Source organism: Camellia sinensis, chromosome 11 (genome assembly GCF_055761805.1).
Source record: "Camellia sinensis isolate YWXY chromosome 11, ASM5576180v1, whole genome shotgun sequence".
NCBI classification, from domain to species: Eukaryota; Viridiplantae; Streptophyta; class Magnoliopsida; order Ericales; family Theaceae; genus Camellia; species Camellia sinensis.
Window position 1 is genome coordinate 133,474,685 of NC_138971.1, and position 22,583 is coordinate 133,497,267.

At 29.7% G+C, this 22,583-nt stretch overlaps 2 protein-coding genes across 3 annotated transcripts; both read left to right on the forward strand.

Annotated features, from left to right (window-relative positions):
- The first annotated feature begins 36 nt into the window (after positions 1-36).
- Positions 37-3,537, forward strand: LOC114313349 (glutamyl-tRNA(Gln) amidotransferase subunit C, chloroplastic/mitochondrial). Its single transcript, XM_028259734.2, has 6 exons — positions 37-508; positions 613-653; positions 1,817-1,872; positions 2,397-2,448; positions 2,555-2,640; positions 3,337-3,537. Exons 1-5 carry the CDS (start codon positions 272-274, stop codon positions 2,628-2,630), a joined length of 462 nt encoding a protein of 153 aa, XP_028115535.2. The 5' UTR covers positions 37-271; the 3' UTR covers positions 2,631-2,640; positions 3,337-3,537.
- A 3,318-nt stretch (positions 3,538-6,855) lies between these two features.
- LOC114313348 (inositol oxygenase 1) lies at positions 6,856-10,992 on the forward strand. 2 transcript variants are annotated; one of them, XM_028259733.2, is made up of 10 exons: positions 6,856-6,989; positions 7,118-7,199; positions 7,646-7,850; positions 8,044-8,103; positions 8,209-8,261; positions 9,195-9,317; positions 9,471-9,540; positions 9,666-9,744; positions 10,477-10,558; positions 10,654-10,992. In XM_028259733.2, the coding sequence occupies exons 3-10, from the start codon at positions 7,691-7,693 to the stop codon at positions 10,678-10,680; spliced, it is 654 nt and encodes a 217-aa protein (XP_028115534.2). In that variant the 5' UTR covers positions 6,856-6,989; positions 7,118-7,199; positions 7,646-7,690; the 3' UTR covers positions 10,681-10,992. The 2 variants fall into 2 exon arrangements, with proteins under 2 accessions (XP_028115534.2, XP_082752376.1); XM_082896250.1 differs by lacking the exons at positions 6,856-6,989; positions 7,118-7,199 and having other exon boundaries at positions 7,572-7,850.
- The last annotated feature ends 11,591 nt before the right edge of the window (positions 10,993-22,583 follow it).

Sequence of the window (22,583 nt, forward strand, 5' to 3'; positions counted from 1 at the left end):
GCCGCCGCTAGATCGTCGCCGTCACGAATCGCCTATGTTGGAGTGAGAGAATGAGAGAGAGTGAGAATGAAAAACCTAGCTGTAGGCAGGGATATGGGGAAATGGGCGGGTACCCATCCCCGACCCATCCCTGATGGAGATTTAACCAATATCACCTACCCGACCCAACGGGTAGAAAAAATGGAGAAACTCCAAAGATTTAGGTCGGGTCTCATGGGTATCCACTGGATAGGTTATCCGTTGCCATCATAGATAGGAGAAGTAGGGAGAAATGGGGTGCTGTGAGTTGCTACTTCTCCAAACCACCATTAAAATGGGAAGCAGAGCTTTGCTTCTTCTCAGACCAACAACATCGACGAAGGACTTGTATTTCAAAAGCCGCTTTTTATCAGAAGCCCTTATTCCGGAGAAGAGGAGGATCCGAAGCTACTCGGTTCGGTCTACAATTCACCCCCCTGATTTGCCTCGTTTGGCCGAAACTGCTCGCATCTCTCTCACCCCAGATGAAGTATGGTCCTATATCATAATACCCATTTTAATTTTACATAGAATTTATATATATATATATATATATATCTTCATATGTTGTTCACATGGTGTTTTAATATGCAGGTTGAAGAGTTTGCTCCAAAAATTCAACAAGTGGTAGATTGGTAACCCCTCTGTATCTGGTGTGGTTGAATTGAAAGTGTTTTTGTGATTACATGTGTGTTTGTTTTGTGCCTTTGAATGTTATATATGAACAACTTTAATCAAATTTGAGTCTTGTGAACTCAAGTAGATGTGGCAGATTCATATGTTGTTTCTCTGGTTATAGATTATGAAATTCAAACCATATAATTTGGCTTGGCTAAATTCAAATAAGGAGTACAAGTCATAAGTATTTTCACATTATTCAAACCATTCAATTTGGTGTAGTTTCGTCCATATAGTTTTCAATTTAAGTCAAATTGGTCCAATTACAAATGAACCACCCAAATCATTACCAGAATGGCAATAAAATAAATTTACATTATTTAAAGTATGTGTTCCATGTTACTTTGGTTTCCAAAGTTTTTAATTTTGTTAATTTTGTCCCTAAACACTGATGGAGAAGAAGTACACAGCTTTACAGTGTTTAGAGATGAACTTAAAAAAAGGAAAAACTTTGAAGGCCAGAGTGACGCAATGCATATTTTAAGGACCATAGGTGAATTTTAGTATGATTCTGTAAATGATTTAGATGACCATCTCAAATTGGGTTAATTTCACTCAAATTGAAATTTTTAGGGACAAATTGAAACTTGGAGATGATTGGTGTATTTTATCCATATTTTCACACAATGTCAAGAGGAATCTGTTGAGTGCCAAACTGTTATAATGGGAAAGTTTGTGCAAACCTAGGAGTTGATTCTTTTATTGTCTGGTTGGACTTGTGCATTTGTCAGATTTCTTTGAACTGCAACTATTTTTCTTCTTTTCTTATTTATTTTCTTTTTTCTTTGGTTTTGAAATTGTTACCCTGATTCATGATTTGTTTGTGCTTTATGTGGAGGCTCAAATGGAGATTTAAACAATATCACCTACCCAACACAACATCATTGCTTTGATAATGTGTACAGTGTTGTACTTAATTTCTTTTAAATTTCTATTTTCCATGGAAAGCAATACGTTGGCAGGCAGCTGTTTTGATATGATGAACTGCATGATTTTTTACGCTTCCTATTTTACTATATTCAACCCTATCCATGAAAACTTTTTGGGTCTATTTTGCAATTTTGATGAAAGGGAATTTCTATGTGCTTTTGTTTTCACACTGCATTTTGTTTGATAATAGGTTTGGACAACTTCAAGCAGTTGATCTCCAAAGTATTCAGCCAGCCATTAGGGCAGGTGGGTGGAACACTTCAATGAGAACTTGATGTTGTGGCATGATGAATTATTTGGTCATGTAAATACTTTCTACTTTCTGTATATGATTACAAATGCACTGAAACATGAGAGGATCCATAAGACCAGTTTTTTCCCTTTCCTAACAAAGCCAACAAAGAGACCGATTAGGTCACTAAGGCATTGCAGACATTATTATAATTATTCGAGATAAGTCGTATATAATTTTGTAATTCCTGATTCTTGGTTTCTGTTGTTTAGGTATTGCCCAAAAGAAAAAGTTATTTTGAGCACACAAAATTCATTGCCCATTACATAATGCATTTTCATGTCGCTGATTAACCCATTGATCCTCTGTGAAATATGTTCCTGATTTTGTTTACTCACATGGACAGGCAACCATGTCTTTTATGTATCTTTACAATGGTTTGCGCATAAGCTAGTATTGGGAGTTTCCTTTAAGTGTAGTGTAGCTAAATGGATAGTTTTTGATTGGATGTTGCTAAAATTCTCAACTGCATCTATAGATACTGAAGGTGAAAATTTGCGTGATGATATGCCTGAAACATTTGAGAACAGGTAAAGGGGTTTCAATTATTTACTCCTTGATTGTAGCTTTGTACTATGATGTTTGATAAACAAGCAGTAATTCATTCAATCTAAGTTCAGCTTTGTTCTTTGACAGGGATGCCATGATAGCCGCTGTTCCAAGCTATGAGGAACCATTTATCAAAGTTCCCAAAGTCCTGAACAAGGAGTAATGCTGTTTAGGTAATTCTTTAGCCAATAAGTTGGTCTGTGGAAACCAAATGGAAATGATACTTTCCATGCTCTGTTTTTTCCATAGTTAGCTAGCAGTTTTTGTATTGTCTCTCTATTAGCTAGCAGTATTCATATTGTCTCTCCCTTGTTTTTAGAAACAACTGAATTAGAGAATCATTTTAGATATGAATTTGTGCCCTACATATAATAAATTCCACATAATTGAATTTTTAGGTATCATTGTGTGCATTTGTAGGTATCAGTATTCAACTGAAAAAGGGTTAGGAACCTAGGGCACTGTGGCATGACTAAGAAAAAGGAAGAATGTGTAGCTGTGTTTTTGAAATTTTTAAAGGACTCTATTGCATTGTCAGACTCTAGTGTGAATTCTACAAGACTGGATTTGTATTGGTCGGTCATAGGAATTCATGGTTGACAATGTTCCAATTTTTTCTTGGGTTGAGTCCAATTTTATGAGACTGGTAATGAGGCAACATCAAGCTAGTGTGTGCATATAAATAAACATAAAGCAAATTGTGCTTAGATTAGACTCACTTTGTGCCCATTTGATTTATCGCTCATTGCAAAATGACTCCATTGTGGAGATTACATATGTTGCTAACATCCAGTGGAGGATTGTGGTTATAATGAGTCACTGATTTCTTTTTATCACGATTTTGTTTCGCTTTTTACTATGTTATACAGAGAAGGAAGAGGAATTCGCTCAAAGCACGTGTGTGACACCTCAAGAATGGCGGTAATTTGATTCAAAGAAATTTTTATTTTCTTTTTAGGCAGAACAATTTGTGGGATTAAACTGAACCATGTAATTTGCCTGTAATGTTAAGCATTCAACAATAGAGGAAAGATCTTTAAATGACACAATGATGATTTTGGCTTCCGTTACATGCTCTTGTTTTTTTTTATTTTTTATCGACCAACTTTTTTTTTTTAAGAGGAAATGGTATTCACGCACAACTTGGCATGAATTGTCTAGTAATTCATGCATGAGGTTTATGTTTCCTTTTTTTAACAATGCTACAAAACACAGAAATTTTTCACATAATGCGCCGCTTATACTAGGATGCATATAGTGTTGCCAATATTGCATTATGTGCAGCTTTTTATTAAGTTTATATGTTTCTATTGTAATTATTAGTGAGAAGGTAATTTTTTTTTCCCTTCATGTTTTTCTCTTGAAAATTGTCCTCCAAGGGAAGCAATATTTAAAACTAGAGATCAAAGAGTACAATATTAAACTAGATGATCGTCCATTTAAGAAACTTTAACAACACATATTCGCAAGTTTAAACCAATAACCACAATATCAATATAAGAAATAAATAAACAACTTAAAAAAGAACCTCTAATACGATATAAATAATCAATCTTTGTCTTCGACAATGCTTACCCCCAAATTGTTCAATTAATCTGTCTTCGACAATACTTGATCCCAAATTGTTCAATTTGACAATGCTTACCCCCAAATCGTTCAATTAATCTTTGTCTTCGACAATACTTGATCCCAAATCGTTCAATTAAAAGTGCATAAGAATGGTCAACTGATGCTGGGACACATTTCTCTTTATCATGTAGAAAAAGATCAATTGCTGATAATGAAAGGGCCTCCTCAGTTCATACAGGTTCTATTGGGCACCTGGTAAATGAAAACATTGTTCCAAAGTGCATTTAATTCTCTATACTGGTCTAAATGATCAAATTGAAAACCTAACAACAATCTCAGAAAGCCATACCCGCTAAGTATTGTAATTTCATAACTTCCAAGAAAATGAGATGTGTTCTAATACACAAACATATTAAGCTGTCATCAAAAGATCATACGACAGTTTGAAGGGGCAAAGAACTTTCAACTCCCTCGGTGGCAGAACTCCTTTCCGCAACTATTTTTGACATTCCATACATCTGAAAATCAACTCAATTGATATTAATCAGCATCAAACAATGAAGAATATACGGAGTACCCAGACTTGAGCATTTTGAGTTCTGTGGGTTGAAAAAGCAAAAATAAACTGAAAACCAATGAAGTTTTGCCAAACAAAAATGGTTTAAGCATGTACTTCCAAAACTTCAGCTAAAAAAAACTGAAATTTAATTTTATGAAATGGGTATTATGGAGCAGGATCTAACCTTCTGGATTGTCTTCTTAAAGCAATTCTTGTGTTCATCCATTGATGCATGAATAAACTCAACAATGTGATCCATTGATGGTCTTATAAAAGTGTAGTCAGGTCAGTAATATTCGTACTAATATTTAATTGGGTCAACAGAAAATTAATTTTAAATTTGGATTGAAACTCTTAAAAAGTCATTTATAAATTATGTTTGAATGACAAAAATCTTGAGGAGGAATGACAAAATCATTACTGTGTCAATGTTATTAAAGCAATTGATTTTGTTAGGAATCCTTAATGAGAAAATAACGAAATTTTAAATATTGCGAGCTCAATTATTATTTTTACTCTTGGTAAATATTCTTTCAAGAATGTGAGATGCTCAAGGGAAAGTGACATAATCAAATTTTTACATAACTTGAGAATGTGATTCCAGTTGACATAGATGATCAGGAATCACTTCTCATTCTAATTCATTCCAAATGCTGGAATTATAGAGATCCGGAATCATTTTCATTCCCCTCAAGATTAACGTCATTCAAATATAGCTTAATTTACTTACATTCACATAACAACGTACATGTCAAATTTTAATTTGTTATAAATTCAATCACGAGAGCTTCTCACATTTTATAAATTCAATCACGAGAGCTTCTCCATTGCATGTCAATGTGGATGAATTTAGAATCTAAATTATGAGTCTTTAGTATTCCTCTTTAAAATTTTGTTTTAAATTTTGACCACTTGAAAAATATAAAATAGTTGAAAGAATAGTGATGTACAAACATAAAAATTCTATAAAATCATTTTACAGAATAATATGGTTTGTTGTGATCCTTTAACTTAAAAACATAGTAATCATTGTGTACACATATGTGATTATTACATCATTCTTAAACAAAATTGATTTGGCATTTTCATAGTTTAAATATATATTTAAATTGAAGATAATATTTTCTTATTTAGGCCAATCTAAAAATTTTGTTGGCCGATTGAGTTTGTTTTGTTTTAAAATCACAATGAAATAATTAAATTATTTTTACTAGCCAGTCAACTTAGCTCGATCAAATTAAATTTATCATTTAATGAGATCTAATCTATTCTTAGCTCCTTTCTTGACTGATTCCAAGACACCATTCTCACGATCCACTTCTAGCGCGATATTCTGAATATTTGGGATTGTGAGACCCAAACTACCAACTTCTCAACCAAAAAATATTTTAGTAATTACAAAAAATTTCCTTAATTTTTGGATTGGATAAGATATCATTCATTGTATGACATGATAAAAATAAGTGAAAATTAGTTAATTTTCTATTTTAGGTTATTACATGATAAAACCTCTCAACTTCACACATTCACCCCAAGACAAATTATAAATTCAGTTCCCCTGTCCTTCGTTCGCCTCATAGCAATGTGCATCCCTTCCATGCAGCTTCCCTCTGCATAACATATATAGAAATCTCTCTTTCTCTCTCTTCTAAAGACTCTCTCTCTATCTCTCTCTCTCCTCTTCCATTCTCAATCAAGATGGCTGGAGCTGTTGCAGGTACAGAGATAAACAATCATATATCCAACAATATCAGTTGATAAATAAATAATGATATAAAAAATACGATAAATCATACTTTGTTTTCTTTATTTTGGTCATTTTCTCATTCGACTCTTAAAAAAAATTTCTCCCAACTTTGGCTTCATATTTTAAGTTTTCCAATTTATTTTTAAAACTAATTTCTATTAAAAATTAGTTAGAAAATACCATGTTAGTTGTCACATGACATAAAAAATATATATTATTATACTTAGATTTGAATTTTTTGTTAAGAGTATGAGTTATATATAATAAAATATTTTTACATCACATAACATAACTGTCAATGTATTATTTTTTGTCTAATTTTGGACATAAGATAACTTTTAAAATAAATTGAAAAAAACTTAAAACATGAACGCCAAATTAAAGTTTAAAAATAAATAAATAAACTTCAAAGACCAAAAACCAAGTATAATTTATCTTTAAAAATATAAAATCTTAGTACGTAGTAGGTGATACAATGAATAACAACGGACATTTGAAACTCTTAATATATTAACAAACAAATTTTTTGTTTTCACCGAAACTAAAATGTTTTGATCTCTTTGTTCATGGTGGAATTTATTAGTGGAAACAAACAAAGATGAGGGCTTCAATGCTCCAGACAGCAATGCTTTCGGCCATTCTTTCAGGTCATTCCTCTCTCTCTCTCTCTATTGATTATTTCTTTAAAGAGAAAAAAAAAAAAAGAAAAAAAAGAAAAGAAAAGAAAAGATATATTTAATTATCAAATGGTGTAATATAAACATAATTTTTACAGAGACTATGACAAGGAGAGTGAGAGAAGAGCTGGTGTGGAAAATTTCTACAAGACTAACCACATCAATCAGACTTACGAATTTGTAAGTTTCTTTTTCTTTTTTTTTTTCTTCCATTGACAACACTATGTCATAAATAAAATTTTCACCAAAAATATGTGCAACATTATAGAGATTCATTTGTGATATAATCACAAATGACATTGAATAACTTTCATCATTACACATTATTAAACAGTAATACTAAAAGGTGCAATGAAAATTTGCATAAAAATTCAAAATGTGACGACATTCATTGTAAGTCTTTGCTAGGCAACAATTAAAAAATCATTTTTTTCTTAAATTTTTTATTTTTAGTCCTCCGTCAAATCTAGAATGATTTTTTTTATTGGAAAAAATCTAGTAGGATCTAAAAGTGTTTTTTTTTTTTAAAAAAAAAAAAAAATAAACAAACAAACAAAAACAAAAACAAAGTGTATGTATGGCTACATCTGATAGATTTATAATGATGATGATGACGGAAAGAGAAGGTAACCAAGAAGAAAGAGGAGTTTGAGAAACTAAACAGGGCAAAAATGAGCATATGGGAATGCTGCGAGCTTTTGAATGAAACAGTGGATGAGAGTGATCCCGATCTCGATGAACCCCAGATTGAGCATCTTCTTCAATCCGCTGAAGCTATTAGGAGGGACTATCCCGATCAAGATTGGTTGCACCTCACTGCACTCATTCACGGTAATCACCACAATCCTATCACTATTAATAACTGTTTGTTCCGCTCAGAGTTTCGAGATTAATCGAGATACGCGTCCTAAAAAAATACTGCCCGAATAGTTGGTTATCAAAAAAAAAAAATAATAATTCAAACACAGACAAAATAATAGATACTTCAATTTAAAACTTATAGTCCATATATGTTCATATACAGATCTGGGCAAGGTTTTGCTGCACCCCAAGTTTGGAGCTGAGCCACAATGGTGTGTTGTTGGTAAGTAGTGTTTAATGATGTTTGGGATTTTAATATTAGAGGCCATTCCATTCGATGGTATGGATTGAATTTTTGACAACTTTTAGTTCATGATGATATTAATAGGTGATACCTACCCACTTGGATGTGCTTTTGATAAGTCCATTGTCTATCATAAGGTACACCCCTACCCCTTCATTTCTATTCCTGGGCTAGGGCATTACATATGTGTCAAGAAGCCCACCAATCTAATCAAATTGAAGCCTTTACAAATATCCTTTTTTTCAAAAAAAAAAAAAAATTTGTTGTTTAATAATATTTTTTGTCTTCAATAAAAATAAATCATTTATATCAAAGATTTTTGCTTTTTTGGCTTTGCACACATAAAAATAATATATTTATATATATTTTTTTTAATTTGGTCCATTTTTTAAAAGTAAAATACAAAATGCTAATGACAGTGGTTAAAATATTTGTGTGTAAAAGTGTGTTAAAAATATATAGATAAATAGAACATATGTCAAAGTTATATTAATGTTCTAACGTTTTTTTTCATTTTATATCTCTCAAGTTTAGCATAAGCCAAGTAAGTTATTAGTGTCTTCTACTCAAGTAAGACTTGCAAAAAACTAAAATTAACTAAAAAAAATTAATAAAAAATATTTACCAAACCTAAAACAGTTTTGTTCACAAGAAAAAAGTATTTACTCAAAAAATTTATTTTAAAAATATATCAAAAATGAAGTACATGGTATATATTCAAAATTTGGTGTAGAGATTTTCGTATATTTTACTTTCAAAATTATTTTCATACTGTTTATCCTCACTTTTGTTAGTTTTGTAGAGATTCTGGCAACTTGAACATGAATCACAACCCTACTTGTGTATTAGCCATGAAAAGTATATAATAATAAATCTAAGAATACTGAAACATCACTGAACGCAAATTGCAAATGGATGGACAAGATTTTTTAAAAGTTGATTTCACTAATAAAATTTGAAAAATTTTATCCGTTTATATGTATTCTGTATTCGATTCCATGTTCAATTTCTCTATTCGTAACAAAATTGAAAGCATATATGTATTGATAATCATTCAATTGGTGATGCAGTACTTTGAGCAGAACCCAGACTTTAAACATCCAGTTTACAGCACAAAGTTGGGAGTATACAAGGAGAACTGTGGGCTTGAGAATGTCACCATTTCCTGGGGTCACGACGACTACATGTACACTGTATGCCCTCTTCATAAACCCTTGTTTCGCCAACAATTTAAAAAATATATATAGACAAACACCATTTTTAAAAATATTTACGTAAGTTAAACTTGTTTTTTAGGTGAAAACAAACAAGACTTGCATATAATTTTGAGATATATATTTGGGCAGGTGATGAAGGAAAACAAGTCAACTCTTCCATCTGCAGCGTTCTTCATCATCAGATTCCACTCCTTCTATCGTATGCTTCGCTCATTAATTAATTCTCTTAATTATGTGTTTCATAAAATATTTATTTATATTTTTTGGGTGCATAATTAAAGCTCTTGAGTGATTGGAATGTAATGGTGTCTTTTGTTTATGCAGCATTGCACACAAGTGGTGCATACTCCTATCTGATGAATGATGAGGACACAGAAAATCTCAAGTGGTTGAAAATCTTCAAGTAAGTCCCTCCCTCCAAACACAAACTAATACAGAATTCGATTACTGAATCAGACATTGAATTTATATAAACTGATTTTTTTAAATGAATTTCATTAATAAACCTTACAAAAATCTTGTCTAATCTATTTCAATTTAATGATTGTAACAGAATTCAAAACAAATTCGTCAAGGGAAAAACAAGTAAAATGAAAATGAAGTTACTTGTATAATATCAAGAGATCACACTTAAGTATTATTTAAGATATTTTATATGACATTATAAATTACATTATTTGAAGGATTTCATAAAATATTAGGTGTTTTTAATTTTTAAATATACAATTTTGAGTCTCATAAAATAATGTTATTAATGTCATGTATAGCACTGAAAAGATAACCGTTTGTGACATCTAACAAATGCAATCACACTAGCATTACTCAAAAATTGGATTTTATATATATATGTATATATATTTTACAGATACTTCATTTTCTTCTGACCTTTCTAATCCAACCAAACTTTTTGAGAGAGAATATTAAGTCTCTTGCTTCATTTTATTTTTGTTTGCATTTTCCCTTCTACAAATCCAAGATCCAAAGCTAGCATTAATGTTCAATTTCAATCTATAAACTTGTGATTTGGGTTCATTAGCCAATCATTGCATAGAGGCCCCAAACAAAATAAATCTCCATTGCATACCAAACAAGTATCTAAAAATAGCCAGTGTTGCTTGCTTTTGTGTTGGTGCAGCAAGTATGATCTCTACAGCAAGAGCAAGGTCAGAGTTGATGTTGAAAAAGTCAAGCCTTACTATCTCTCCCTCATTGAAAAGGTTCAATATATTCCTCAAATTTTTTATGGTTTTTTTAAAAAAAAAAAAAAAATTGTATGACTTTTTGTCAATCTCTTTTTTATCTTCTTTTGCAGTACTTTCCAGCCAAGCTTAGATGGTGAATAGAATGACATATATATGATCTTTTTAACGAGTTTTTAAGATACTCGTTAACAAAACTTAAAATAATTGTACAAATTTTATCATCTACACGGTCATAAAAATGTGCAATTATTTCATTACAAAAGAATATATATATATGTGTGTGTGTATACAAACTGATGATCCCCATAGGTAGCCAGCAGCAGCAGCAGATGTATGTATGTATGAGTAAACTGAAAGTGGTTGGAAACTGAAAGTGGTTGGAACCAAACAACCATTTTTGTGTTTTCTAGCTTTGTTTTGATGCAATGGAGGAAGTTTTTTTGTACTTCTATGCTGTTGTGTATTCGATGCAGTATCTATCTATCAATAAAATTTTATAAATTAAAAAAAAATAAAATAAAATTGAGAGATTACTATTACTACTCCCCTGTTTTTTGATAATTGCGCTCCAATTTTTGTTGTTTAATGTGCATTAGAAATTGTATTATGTATAATTTTATATAACAAATTAAAAAAAGAAAAGAAATAGTGGAGGGTATTATATATATATCAAGAATATGATTGTATTTTATGATATATTTTTTTAATAATTCAATTGATGAAAATGTCAACAGATGTAAATTTTATACAGAATAATGCGACACAGTATGGCCCCATTATTTCCAAAAAAAATTACTTTCCTTTATTAATAGCCACGCAAAAAAAAAAAAAAAACAAAAAACATTGCCACATTGTTTTCGATGAGATTTTTGCTAAAATTTTGTTTGTTTAATATTTTCTAAAAACAGATAAGTATATCACTATAACTCATAATTTAAAAGATGCCATGCCAATACCTCAAAAATTTTGTTTGAAATTTCGTTACGTTTTGCTAATGATTGTTCATTGAGCATTTGTTAATAACTAAATAATGCAAAAAAAAATTAAATTTTAATTTATATTTTACATATTGTCATACACTTTTATATAGCTCAATGGGGCAGTGAGTAGCATTTTCTAATTTTGATTGCTTAGTAGTTTCCTCAATAATTTGTCTGAGGGGAGTTATGGGCCGGTCTTTTAAACTTGATTTAATTCTCATGAGGTCCTGATCCAAAATGATTTAGCACATGTTTCCATTTTATCCTTGATATTCAGCCCATACTCTCTCTCTCAACCATTCACCGGAGACCATTTCCAACCTTTGACAATATTTGTTTTTGGCCATTTTCCATTTCCACCATGTCAATACCGTCATGCTGGCAACAAGAGAAAAAGAGAAGAATATAGATGAAGAAAATGAAAAAAAGGGATAAGGAGTCATATTCAATGATAAATTTAGTCTTCATAATCACAAATCACAAATCACAAATCACAAATCACAAATCAACATAAAATTCAAAGACATACTCAGTGATAAATTTATCACTGATTGCTTGTTAAAAAATTACAAAAAGAAAATCTCAGCATCATTACAAATTAACATAGGATTTCAAGACGTATTCAGTGATAAATTTAGCAATGATAAACATATTCACTGATAAATTTCTCACTAGCTGTTTGTTAAAAAGATTACAAAATTTTAAAAAAAAAATAATCTCATCATCATCGTCATAAATCAACACTGGATTCAAAGAAAAATATATCAGTAATACATTTATCACTGATACAACAGATTTGGTTTAAGATAAATAAAAAAAGAGAGAGGGAGTGAGGAAGAGGGAGGTGAAATCTGGAGAATCAATGTTGCTTATAGTCTTTTGAAGTTGATTTCATCGTAGAAACAACTAAGTCGGTGTAAATCTAGGACGTTGGAGTGTAGATTGGTGATTGCATAGTGTAGATCGGTGATGGCAGAGGTGGTTAGTAAACAGTGGCGGTTGATCAGAGATAGCGAAGTATATATCAACAACGGTGGAGATGGTTAGTGAACAATGGCGGTGGTAGTAGTCGGCGAAGGTGGTAATGGTGGTGATCGGTGGAGGTGGCAGTAGTTAGTGACGGGCAACGATGGTGGTTGCAGGTGGATGGCCATGACCATAACTACAATGGTGGTATTTTCTAGATAGAGAGAGAGAGAGAGAGATGAGAAAGAAAAAGAGTTTTGGAAAAATGACCAAGAGAGAAGTTAATACAAATTGAAAAAATTAATGCGTAATAAATATTATAAACAATTAAAGATTTAAAATGTGTTTGAGATGATTTAAATAGGAAATTTTACCAGTTGCTAGCAAGGGCAAAATCAGAATAAAAAATATAACAGAACTTTTTGGTGCATGAGATAAAAACTTAAAACTTAATAAGTAATAAATTCAATTATTAGGACTAGCTGGTAAAAATTCCTTTGTCTAACTTATTGCTTTATAATTAGGAGAATCCATCTTTTGATTAGGTGAGTGATGGGAAAAACTTGGGCTTAAAAGCCCATCAATCAATTGGGCCAAATGTACAATGCAAGTGCCCAACCTTATCGCATCATCTTAATAGGTGGACCATTTGTTCAAAATTATGTTGGGCCATATTAATGACCGTCATTGGGGCATTCGTCAAGAACAAAGTAATGTCAAGTAAAATTAAAATTTTAATTCACAGTATACATATTCTTCATGTACTTTTTATATTACCTAATGAGTAGTCATTAGCATTTCGAAATTCAGTCTGCTTAAGTTGGGTTTAGTTTATAAATTTCAGTCGAGATTTAGAAAGAAAAAAAAAAAAAATGAGTGAAATGTAAATATATTTCATTCATATTTCACTTTTATTTTTTCTTCTTCAAATCTCTATCAAAATTTATGAACTCGCGTTATTATTCTCTTCAATAATTTGTTTACTTAGGCCTCATTTGGGAACATACTATTTTACTAATTTTTTGACTTTTTATGAAAATATATACAGAAAAATAAAAAGAATGATATGATAATTTATAATAATTTTTTGACTAAAACTAAAAATTGTCAAACGAGACTTTATTAGGTCCAAAAGCCCATCAATCAATTGGAGCAATAGAGAGCCCATTATACAATGCATGCGCGCAACCTTATCTCATCATCTCGGAATAGGTGGCCCACTTTTAGGAAAATGCCTTGTGGCTCGAGAGGCAGAGGCTCGAATGGCCCGACCGATCCTCCTTTCTCTCTCTCTCTCTCTCTCTCTCTCTCTCTCTCTCTTTCTCATTTTTTCCTATCTCTCCCCTCCATATTCAGAAGGAAGAAGAAGAATACCAAGGCAGACCTCTCTCTCTCTCTCTCTCACACACACACACATACACACACACAGAAAGTCCCAGATTTTTCTTCACCTGCAAAAAAGGCTTTTGAAGAAGAAGAAAAACCCAATCCAATCTCAACCCAAATCCCATGTTTATCTCTCTCTCTCTCTCTCTCATCACCTTCTTCCATGAGTTGGGTGGGTTATGATTGATTGAAACATACCCTGTATCCCATCCCTCCTTCTCCACAACCCACTACCACTCACTCATAACTCTCTCTCTTTTCTGTTTTTTTTTTTGTTTGTTTTTTTTTTTTTTAGTTTCCTCCATTTTTTGCTCAATGACAATACTCATGGAAAATGGGCAACCGATTTCTTTTGTTGGCTTGCTTCTACAGTGAATCAGTAGTGAATCACAAATTTCTTTTGTGTTTGATTGGGTTTGATTTTTGGGTGGGTGGGTGGGTGGGTTTGATTTTGATTTTGATTTTGATTTTGATTTTGATTTCAATTTTGTTATGGGTTTCAATTTTGTGGTTGAATCAATTTTGTGTTCAATTTTGTGGTTGAAGGAAAGTGGATTTGCACTGGCCCGAAATTTGAAAACCACGTCGTTTTGCGATTTTCTTTTTCTTCTTCGTTGAACTTCGTTGAACACAGGAGAACATAGGGGAAGAGGAGGAGAGAGGGAGAAAGAGAGAGGAGAGGAAGGGCCAGTGCCTCCGCCGCGAGGAGCTCATCGCCTCCGCCGCCTCCGCTCGCCGTCCTCGTCGCAGCTCGCAGCTCGTTCGTCGCCTCCGCCCGCCGTCGCAGCTCGCAGCTCGTCGCCTCCGCCCCGATCGTGCCTCTGCCCCCTGCCTCCGCCTCCGCCTCCAGCCTTAATAATTGGGCCCCCTCCAGTCCTTCTCCTCCTTCCTCCTCCTCCTTTCTTCCTCCTCCTCCTCCTCTGATTTTCTACTTCTTCTGAAAAAAAAAAAAAAAAAAATGACACCAAAGGGAGGGGATGAACGGAGCTGTGCATGTGTGTGTGAGTTTTCCAGAGAGAGGGGATGAACAGAGGGAGGGTGGGTGTACAAAGAAAAGGGGTGGGTGTACAAAGCAATTCGGGCCTTTCAACCCACGTCATTTCGAGCTACGAAATGGGGTTGTTATTTTGGCAACATGTTATTTTAGGTCTTGTTTGGTTTAACTTTTAAAACATAATTTTTGAAAAAAAATTTCAAAATTTTGTTTGGTTAGAAATTTTTTTAAAATTTGTTTTTAAAATCACTTTCTTTCTCCTACATATCAATCAATCATTTTTTCTCTTTCTTTTCTTATTCTCAATTACTTTTTCTCTCACACACATCTATTCAAAATATCAAATCATCCCAAACTCTCAAATTCCAAAACAATTTTCAAAATATATAACCAAACAAACCAAAAAAAATTCTAAACTTTCTCCCCAAATTGATTTTTAAAAATTTATCTCAAAACACAAACCAAACACACCCTTAGTAATTTTTTAGTTTTTCTGACTAAAATATGAGATAAAAAAATTTATGTTTTGAATAGCTTCTTAATTTTTTACGAAAAAATGTGTAAAAAGTATAGAAAAATGAAATTTTTTGACTTTTTAATATAAATTGTTAGATTTTTAGTTTTCTTAGGGACTTTATAACTTTTAAGTTAAAATATTAAATTGTCAAACGAGACCTTAGATCTAGGAACAAATAAACTGGAACTTGATTAATGAGTCAAAATCAAAATCATTGATGTTTTTATATTAATGCAAAATCATTAATATGTTGTATTTGGTTTATCTTTGGAATTATGATTTTAAAGGCAAAATTTTTGAATTACTTTTCAAAATTTATAACCAATTACACAACTCAAAATTATTCAAAACTGTTTCCAAAACTCAAAATCAAATTTTCAAATGCCGTACGGCCAAAGGCTCTGTTTGGCCAAGGTTAAAAAAGTCATTTTCCTTCAATTTTTTTTTATTTCAGTGAATTCTTTTTATAATTTGTGTCGGTAGTTTTTCTTTTTAGAAATATGTAAAAAGTATTTTTATTAAAAAAATCAATAAAAGTAAAAACAATTACTTTTTTTTTTTCAGTGAACTTTTTACAATTTTTTTAAGGTATTCTCACTTAGTAGGGACATCAAAAGTTAATTTTTTTTTTTTCAAAATAAACTAAAAAATAATCTTAAAATGACGGCTTGTGATACTCTCCTTTCAAAAATTGTAATGAAATATCTCCATTGTATTATACAATGGTTTGTAATAATTCTTTCCAAATTTAAAATATTAATAAATTCTCATAATTATTTTATAATTCTTAAATGATGTAACAGATGATATAACCAGTTCTTTCTATTTGGTTATTACTAAAAAAAAAAATCACTTTTCTATTCAAGCCAAAAAAAAAAAAAAAATGCATGTTTGAAAAATGTTGATTTGGGTGATCAAAGAGAAAAATAAAAAATTTAAAAATACATTATTTGTAAAGTGTTAAATAAAAAAATAAATAAAACCAAAAGATTTTAATTTTTTTTTTATCTTTAGTGATTTTTAAAAAAATATTTATTTATTTTTTATTTTTCAAGCCCTATTAATCTAGAAGGATCTTACAAATAAAAAAAAAAATCCAAACCCCGCATGAACTTTTTCAGTAAAAACACCGACCTTTTTTTTTAAATCTGTCAAATACATCAACTTTTTTAGGAACAAAGGGCCTGTTTGTTTTGGATTAAGTAGATGAGAGAGGATTAGGATGGTAAATGTGTTATTTAGTAGGGGTCTAACTTGGGCGGGCTCAACCCGAGCTCAGCCCGAATTTTTTTAGAGCTTGGACAAAATATTTTCTAATTCGGTACGGGTTTGGGCAAAAATTCAGAAGCTTGAATTAAATTTGGACGGGCTTGGGCAAAGATGTCAAACAACCCGAGCAACCCGAAATCCGAATTATATATATATATACATATATAAAAATATTAAATATAAATATAAATTATTAGTCATTACATGATATTAAAGTAATTTATGTTATTAAATCATATTGAATATATATTATATATACAAATAACATAAAATCTTACTTTTTTCCTTTTTATTTTCACTCATAAATTATTAGGACTACTATAGTGGCATTTTTCTTATATTATATAAATTATTTGTTTTGATGGTATTAATGATTTTCTATAATAAAAAATAATAATAATTAAAAAAAAAACTGAAATTCATTTACAACTCGGGCAATTCGGGCAACTCAGGCAACTCGAGTTTAGCTTGGGTCGGTCTTGGGCAGACAACCTCGGGTTACAATTCGGGCTTGGACGGTTTTGGGCAAGTCTCAGCACAACTTCGGTTGGGCTTGGACAACCTCCCAACCCGACCGAACCAGCCCGAGTTGCACCATTATTATTTAGTGTTGTGTTTGTTTGTAGAGTTGGGGAGGGGATTAGGATGGTGGAGGTGATATAGATGGAAGTTGGAGAGGGGATTGAGATGGAGGTTGGGGAAATGGTATTAGAAAAATAGTGAGGGGATTAGAATTTTTTTTTATTTTTTATATATTGCGAATTTTTTTATGAATATTAATGTTTAATTTTTTATATTTTTTTATTTGTTTTATTATTTTATATAAAAATAATTTAACAATTCCTAAGCTAACAACTATTATCAAAACAAACACAATTTTACTTAATCCCTCCACTAATAATCCCCTTATTATTAATCCCTTCCATTCTACCTCTAAAAACAAACGGGGCAAAGAAAAACTATAATGACAATGGCCAAACAACTCCTAAGTTCACATTTAGGACAACCTAGTAAGTAGGGCATATACTTTTCACCGAACTAATAAGGGATCCTGCCCGATTGCGTGTGCAGAATGAAGAGTCCTTCTCACTCCGTTTGTTTTCAGTTTTCAAATTTTATTTTTTAAAAAATTTTACTTTTTCATTTTTTCTATTTTTTATTTTTACTGAATTTTTAAAATATTTTAAGTAATTTTTAAAATTTTTTGGCCTAATTTGTTTTGAGATATAGAGAAAATGATGAGATTATGATAGAAGTGAGATCCATTTAATGTTGTGTTTGTTTACAAATTTGGGAAAGGGATTGGGATAGAGGTGTGGATTAGATTTGACCTTAGAAGGGGAATTAGGATGGAGGAGGTGGAGAAGTTATTAAAAAAATAATCTGACAGACTATTGTTTTTTTTTATTTTTTACATGTTGGGCATTTTTTTGAACATTTATGTTTAATTTTTTGTTGAGTAAAAATCATTGTTTTATTTTTTTTATTTTATTTTTATTTTTTACATGTGCATTTTTTTTAACATTAATATTTAATGTTTTTGTTTTTTTTAAATTTTTTATATTTATTTTATATAAAAATAATTTAAAAGTCCCTACACCAACAACTATCATCAAAACAAACACAATTTTACTTAATTCTCTCACTATCAATTCCCTCACTGACAATTTCATTACTATTAAATCTCTCACTATGAATTTCCTCAATTCTACTTCTGAAAACAAACGAAGTCTTGGATACACCTAACATAAATACACTTAAAACGTATAATATTTGTGAAATTTTTTTTTAAAAATTCACTAAATACCAAAAATGAAAAAAAATGAAAATTCAATACATTTTTCTTATTTTTGTGTATTTATTAATTTTTTCACAAATATTTTACTATTTAGATACATCTAAGTAATCGCTTAAAATTTTAAAAATATTCACCAAAAATAAAAAGATACAAAAAATAAAAAAAATATAATTTTCAAAAAACTGAAACCAAATATACTATATAGTTTTATAATTATAATATTGTAAATTATTAATTTTAAAGATTTAAAATGAATTGTACATATTGGTGCTATTTTCGATAATCTTTGAAAAAAGTTAAATCTATTTAATTAAATAAACTATCACAGTTTTAATATACAGAATATTTTTAAAATTATACTTAAGACGAAAAATGATGCCTTTGTTTATATGTGTTTGAAGGTTTCAAATAAGTTAAAAACAAGTTACAAATTGTATTTCAAAAAATAAAACATTTTTTGGTCAATTATACTATAATTTAAAATTACATTGGTCAATTTTTTTTGAGAGTTCCTAAAAAACTAGTTTATTAATTAAAAATAAGTTTACAAAAAATTTAATGCTAAAAGTATATATTTTTTATTTTTTGATGAAAATGAATTTGTCAAATAAATTAAGTTTTTTTTAGAAAAATGAGTTTTTTCCAAGCCACAACCAAACGAAAATTTTAATGAATTAATTTATAAATGCTATAACAGAAGTTAAGTCATGTCACTAATCGATATTTAAATTTCTATTATCCTATTAAAAAAAAAAGGGAAAATTACCATTCAGTCATATGTTCAAAAAATTATTACACATGCATGAAAAATATTATAACTTTAATTATTAATATTTGTAAAATTTATTACTTTCCTATAATTATTTTTAAAATATTTTACTGATTTGAAGTTTTTTCCTTAAAAAATATTATTTAGATTATATTATTTAAATTATTTTTAAACCTTCCATTGTGTTGTGTCGGCATTTAAGGCGACAAATGTTAGACCCTACACCATGAGTATTTGAACCGCTTCATGAGTAAGAGATTTTTTGAGAAGGAGATTATAATTCACTTTTTAGATTATAACATATTTTTTTTATACAAAAAATTAATTATAATTAATTTTTTAAAAGATTTAGGGCTATTGTGGAAGATGGTTATAATTTTGTTTGATATGTGTGTTAATTTCTAGACTTTCTAATTATTTTGGCTTAAGGTTAAAAAATTTTGTTTGGTATAGATTTTTTGACTTTTTAAACTTTTATAAAAGTAAAAATAAAATGATTATGATTTAGATATAACATTTTATTATAATTAACTAAAATAATTAATTTGTCTTATATGACTATTTTATCCCAAATAAACCTACCAAATATAGCCTAAATCACAATTACCAAAGGTTAATTGTCAATGTTTTGTTCATCGTGTAGATTAGGAATTTGCAAGCATGGATTATCTTTTTTTACGGTTTGTTTGGGATGTAGATTGACTTTTTAATTTTTTAGTTTTGTAGCCTGGAGCTAAAAAATCTCATTTGTGATAGGTTTTTTGGCTTATGTGAGAGAAAAAAATAAAATGATTATGATTTGGATGTGACATTTTATCTTAGACTGAAAAACTTAGGGGTGGTTTGGGATGATCTAAATAAGTGCATCTTTTGACTTTTTATGAAATATGAGTTAGATATAGGTTGGGTTTGAAGTAATGTGGTAGAGAGGTAACGCGACTAAAATAAGATCATGTGATTTACATTGGATATTGACTTTTCAACTTTTTTAAGTTATGACAAATAAAACCTTATTTTGCCTTTTTGTGGCTATTTTAGACAAAAAGCCCCTGTTTAGCTTATGCCAAACGCTGGCTTAATAATATAAAAAAATTGAATTATTTTTGGAAAAAAAAAATTAGGAATATATTCCTCTACATATGTAGGTCTCGTTTGGCACATAGCTTTTTTAGCAAAAAAGTTACTAAAAAGTAAAAAAACCAACAACCTATACCAAAAAGTCAAATATTCTATTTTCTCTCTACTTTTTACACATCTTTTCGTAAAAAGTTAAAAAATTATTCCAAACATACTAATTTTATTTATATTATATTTTAACTAAAAAGTTAAAAAGTTACTAAAAAAACATGTTCCCAAACGAGGCCTTAACATTTATGGTATTCAGATAATTTAATTCATAATACTTTAATACCTTATTTGGTTTCAATTTTTTGGATTCACTTTTTAGAAAATTAAATTTGTCTTCCGTATTTTTTTATTTTCACTGAATTTTGTTTAATATTTTAGATAATTTTTTGATACACCTAACGTAAATGCTACATTTAACAAGTATAATATTTGTGGAAACTTTTTTTAAAAATTCACTAAATATCAAAAATACAAAAAAATATATTTTTTGGCATTCTTGTATATTTATCGAATTTTAAAAATATTTTGTTACAAATAGGTATATCTAGATAAGATTTGTCTAAAAAGTAAAAAAATTACTTAAAATTTTAAAAATATTTACTAAAAATATAAAAAAAAATTTATATTGAAAATTCATTCACCTAAATTGGGATAAATTTAGAAAAAGGTTACTATACTTATCGTCTAAAAAATTATATTCACAAATTTTTTTTTTATTAAATTTACAATCCATATCGTCGTATATATGTACTTACAAATTGTGATTTTGGTACTTGTGCGGGATTTACAGACTCTCTTCTTTTTCTTTTTTTTTTCCTCTTCTTCTTTATCTTTATGTATTTCAAATTATATAATTATGTTTTAAAATTTATGTATGTCAAAATTTTAATTTTTTTAAAAATAATTAAAATTAAATTCATAAAAAATCCTCTTGCTTAATAGAACCCACCATGGGCTCTACTTTTTAAATTTAAATTATTTATTTTATAAAAAATTTCAAATATATTATTCATGTTAAAAATAATATTGATCGGGCATTTGTATTCACTTTGAAACTCATTTGTCCAGAAGAAATAGACAACTTTCAAAATTATATTATCTATTAATTTTTTTTATAATAAATGTGATCTGTGATTATATGATTCTAAATATATTATCAATTTAATTTTTAATATAAATAATTTGTTTTATTAATTTATAAATAATTTAAATTATTAAATGAGCTTGAAGTAGACTGATAGGAAGTGGGTTATAATCTATTTCCCAGATTATAACACACTTCCTTTCTCACAAAAAAGTTGCTTACAAGTAGCTTATAAGTAGCTTTTAACAAAAAGCTGAATATAACCATCTTTCCAAAATAGCCCAGTAAGACCTCGTTTGAAAATAAATTATTTTAATAATTTTTAAATTTTTTATAAAAAAAAATATAAAAAAATAATATGATTATTTAATAATTATTTAATTTTTTTACCAAAATATGTAATTAACAAACGAGATTCCACCATATGAGAAACTGAGAGTTGTGGTCAAACATGTCGGTAAGGCAAAATGGTATTATTAGGATCCATCCGGGTCAAAATGGTACTATTGTGGGAAACCCATTGAGGATCGGACTCAGTATCTGATGGGTCAAACCCTGTTTTTCTATATCTGTCTCTCTGTAGCCTTACCACCTAGACAAGCAAACATGTCATATCCTAAGTCCACAACCACCACCAAGGCCCACCACTACCATCAGACCCATACTTCCCATTTACTTCACACTGGGCCCACAGATTTGACTTTTTGTTTGAATGTGTAGAATCTGTTTTGTCAAAAAAAAATTAAAAAAAAATTACTTAAAAATCACATTGTTTTATGTAATTTACAAATTATAAATATTTTTTTGTCAAATTTTTTTATTTAATAAAATTAAATAACAAAATAAAATTTACAATTCCTTTTATGTAAAATAATAAAATTATCCGAATTATTAAAAAAAAAAATTATCGGCAAATATTAGTGATTAGTTATTAGATTAGCACTTATAGAAGAAAATCTCTTCACCCTTAGTAAAGCACCTAAGTGCGTGGACTCCCGTAATTCACATTCCCTAAGGAAAATTGAACACATAACTTCCTTAGGAGTAAACCTTAAGGAAGATATAGTGGCTAACTAGATTAGGCTTAGTTGATTCATTATTTAAAAATTATCAATTAACATAATAAATTATTAATAAAATAAATCATTT

Excerpts from the sequence above, each read along its gene's own strand:
- LOC114313349 (XM_028259734.2), top strand. The coding sequence starts at position 272 with ATGGGGTGCTGTGAGTTGCTACTTCTCCAAACCACCATTAAAATGGGA. Across the intron at positions 654-1,816 it reads ATTCAACAAGTGGTAGATTG|GTTTGGACAACTTCAAGCAG; the intron begins GTAACCCCTCTG and ends GTTTGATAATAG. Across the intron at positions 1,873-2,396 it reads TCAGCCAGCCATTAGGGCAG|ATACTGAAGGTGAAAATTTG; the intron begins GTGGGTGGAACA and ends CTGCATCTATAG.
- LOC114313348 (XM_028259733.2), top strand. The coding sequence starts at position 7,691 with ATGAGCATATGGGAATGCTGCGAGCTTTTGAATGAAACAGTGGATGAG. Across the intron at positions 9,318-9,470 it reads ACGACGACTACATGTACACT|GTGATGAAGGAAAACAAGTC; the intron begins GTATGCCCTCTT and ends ATATTTGGGCAG. Across the intron at positions 10,559-10,653 it reads ATCTCTCCCTCATTGAAAAG|TACTTTCCAGCCAAGCTTAG; the intron begins GTTCAATATATT and ends CTTCTTTTGCAG.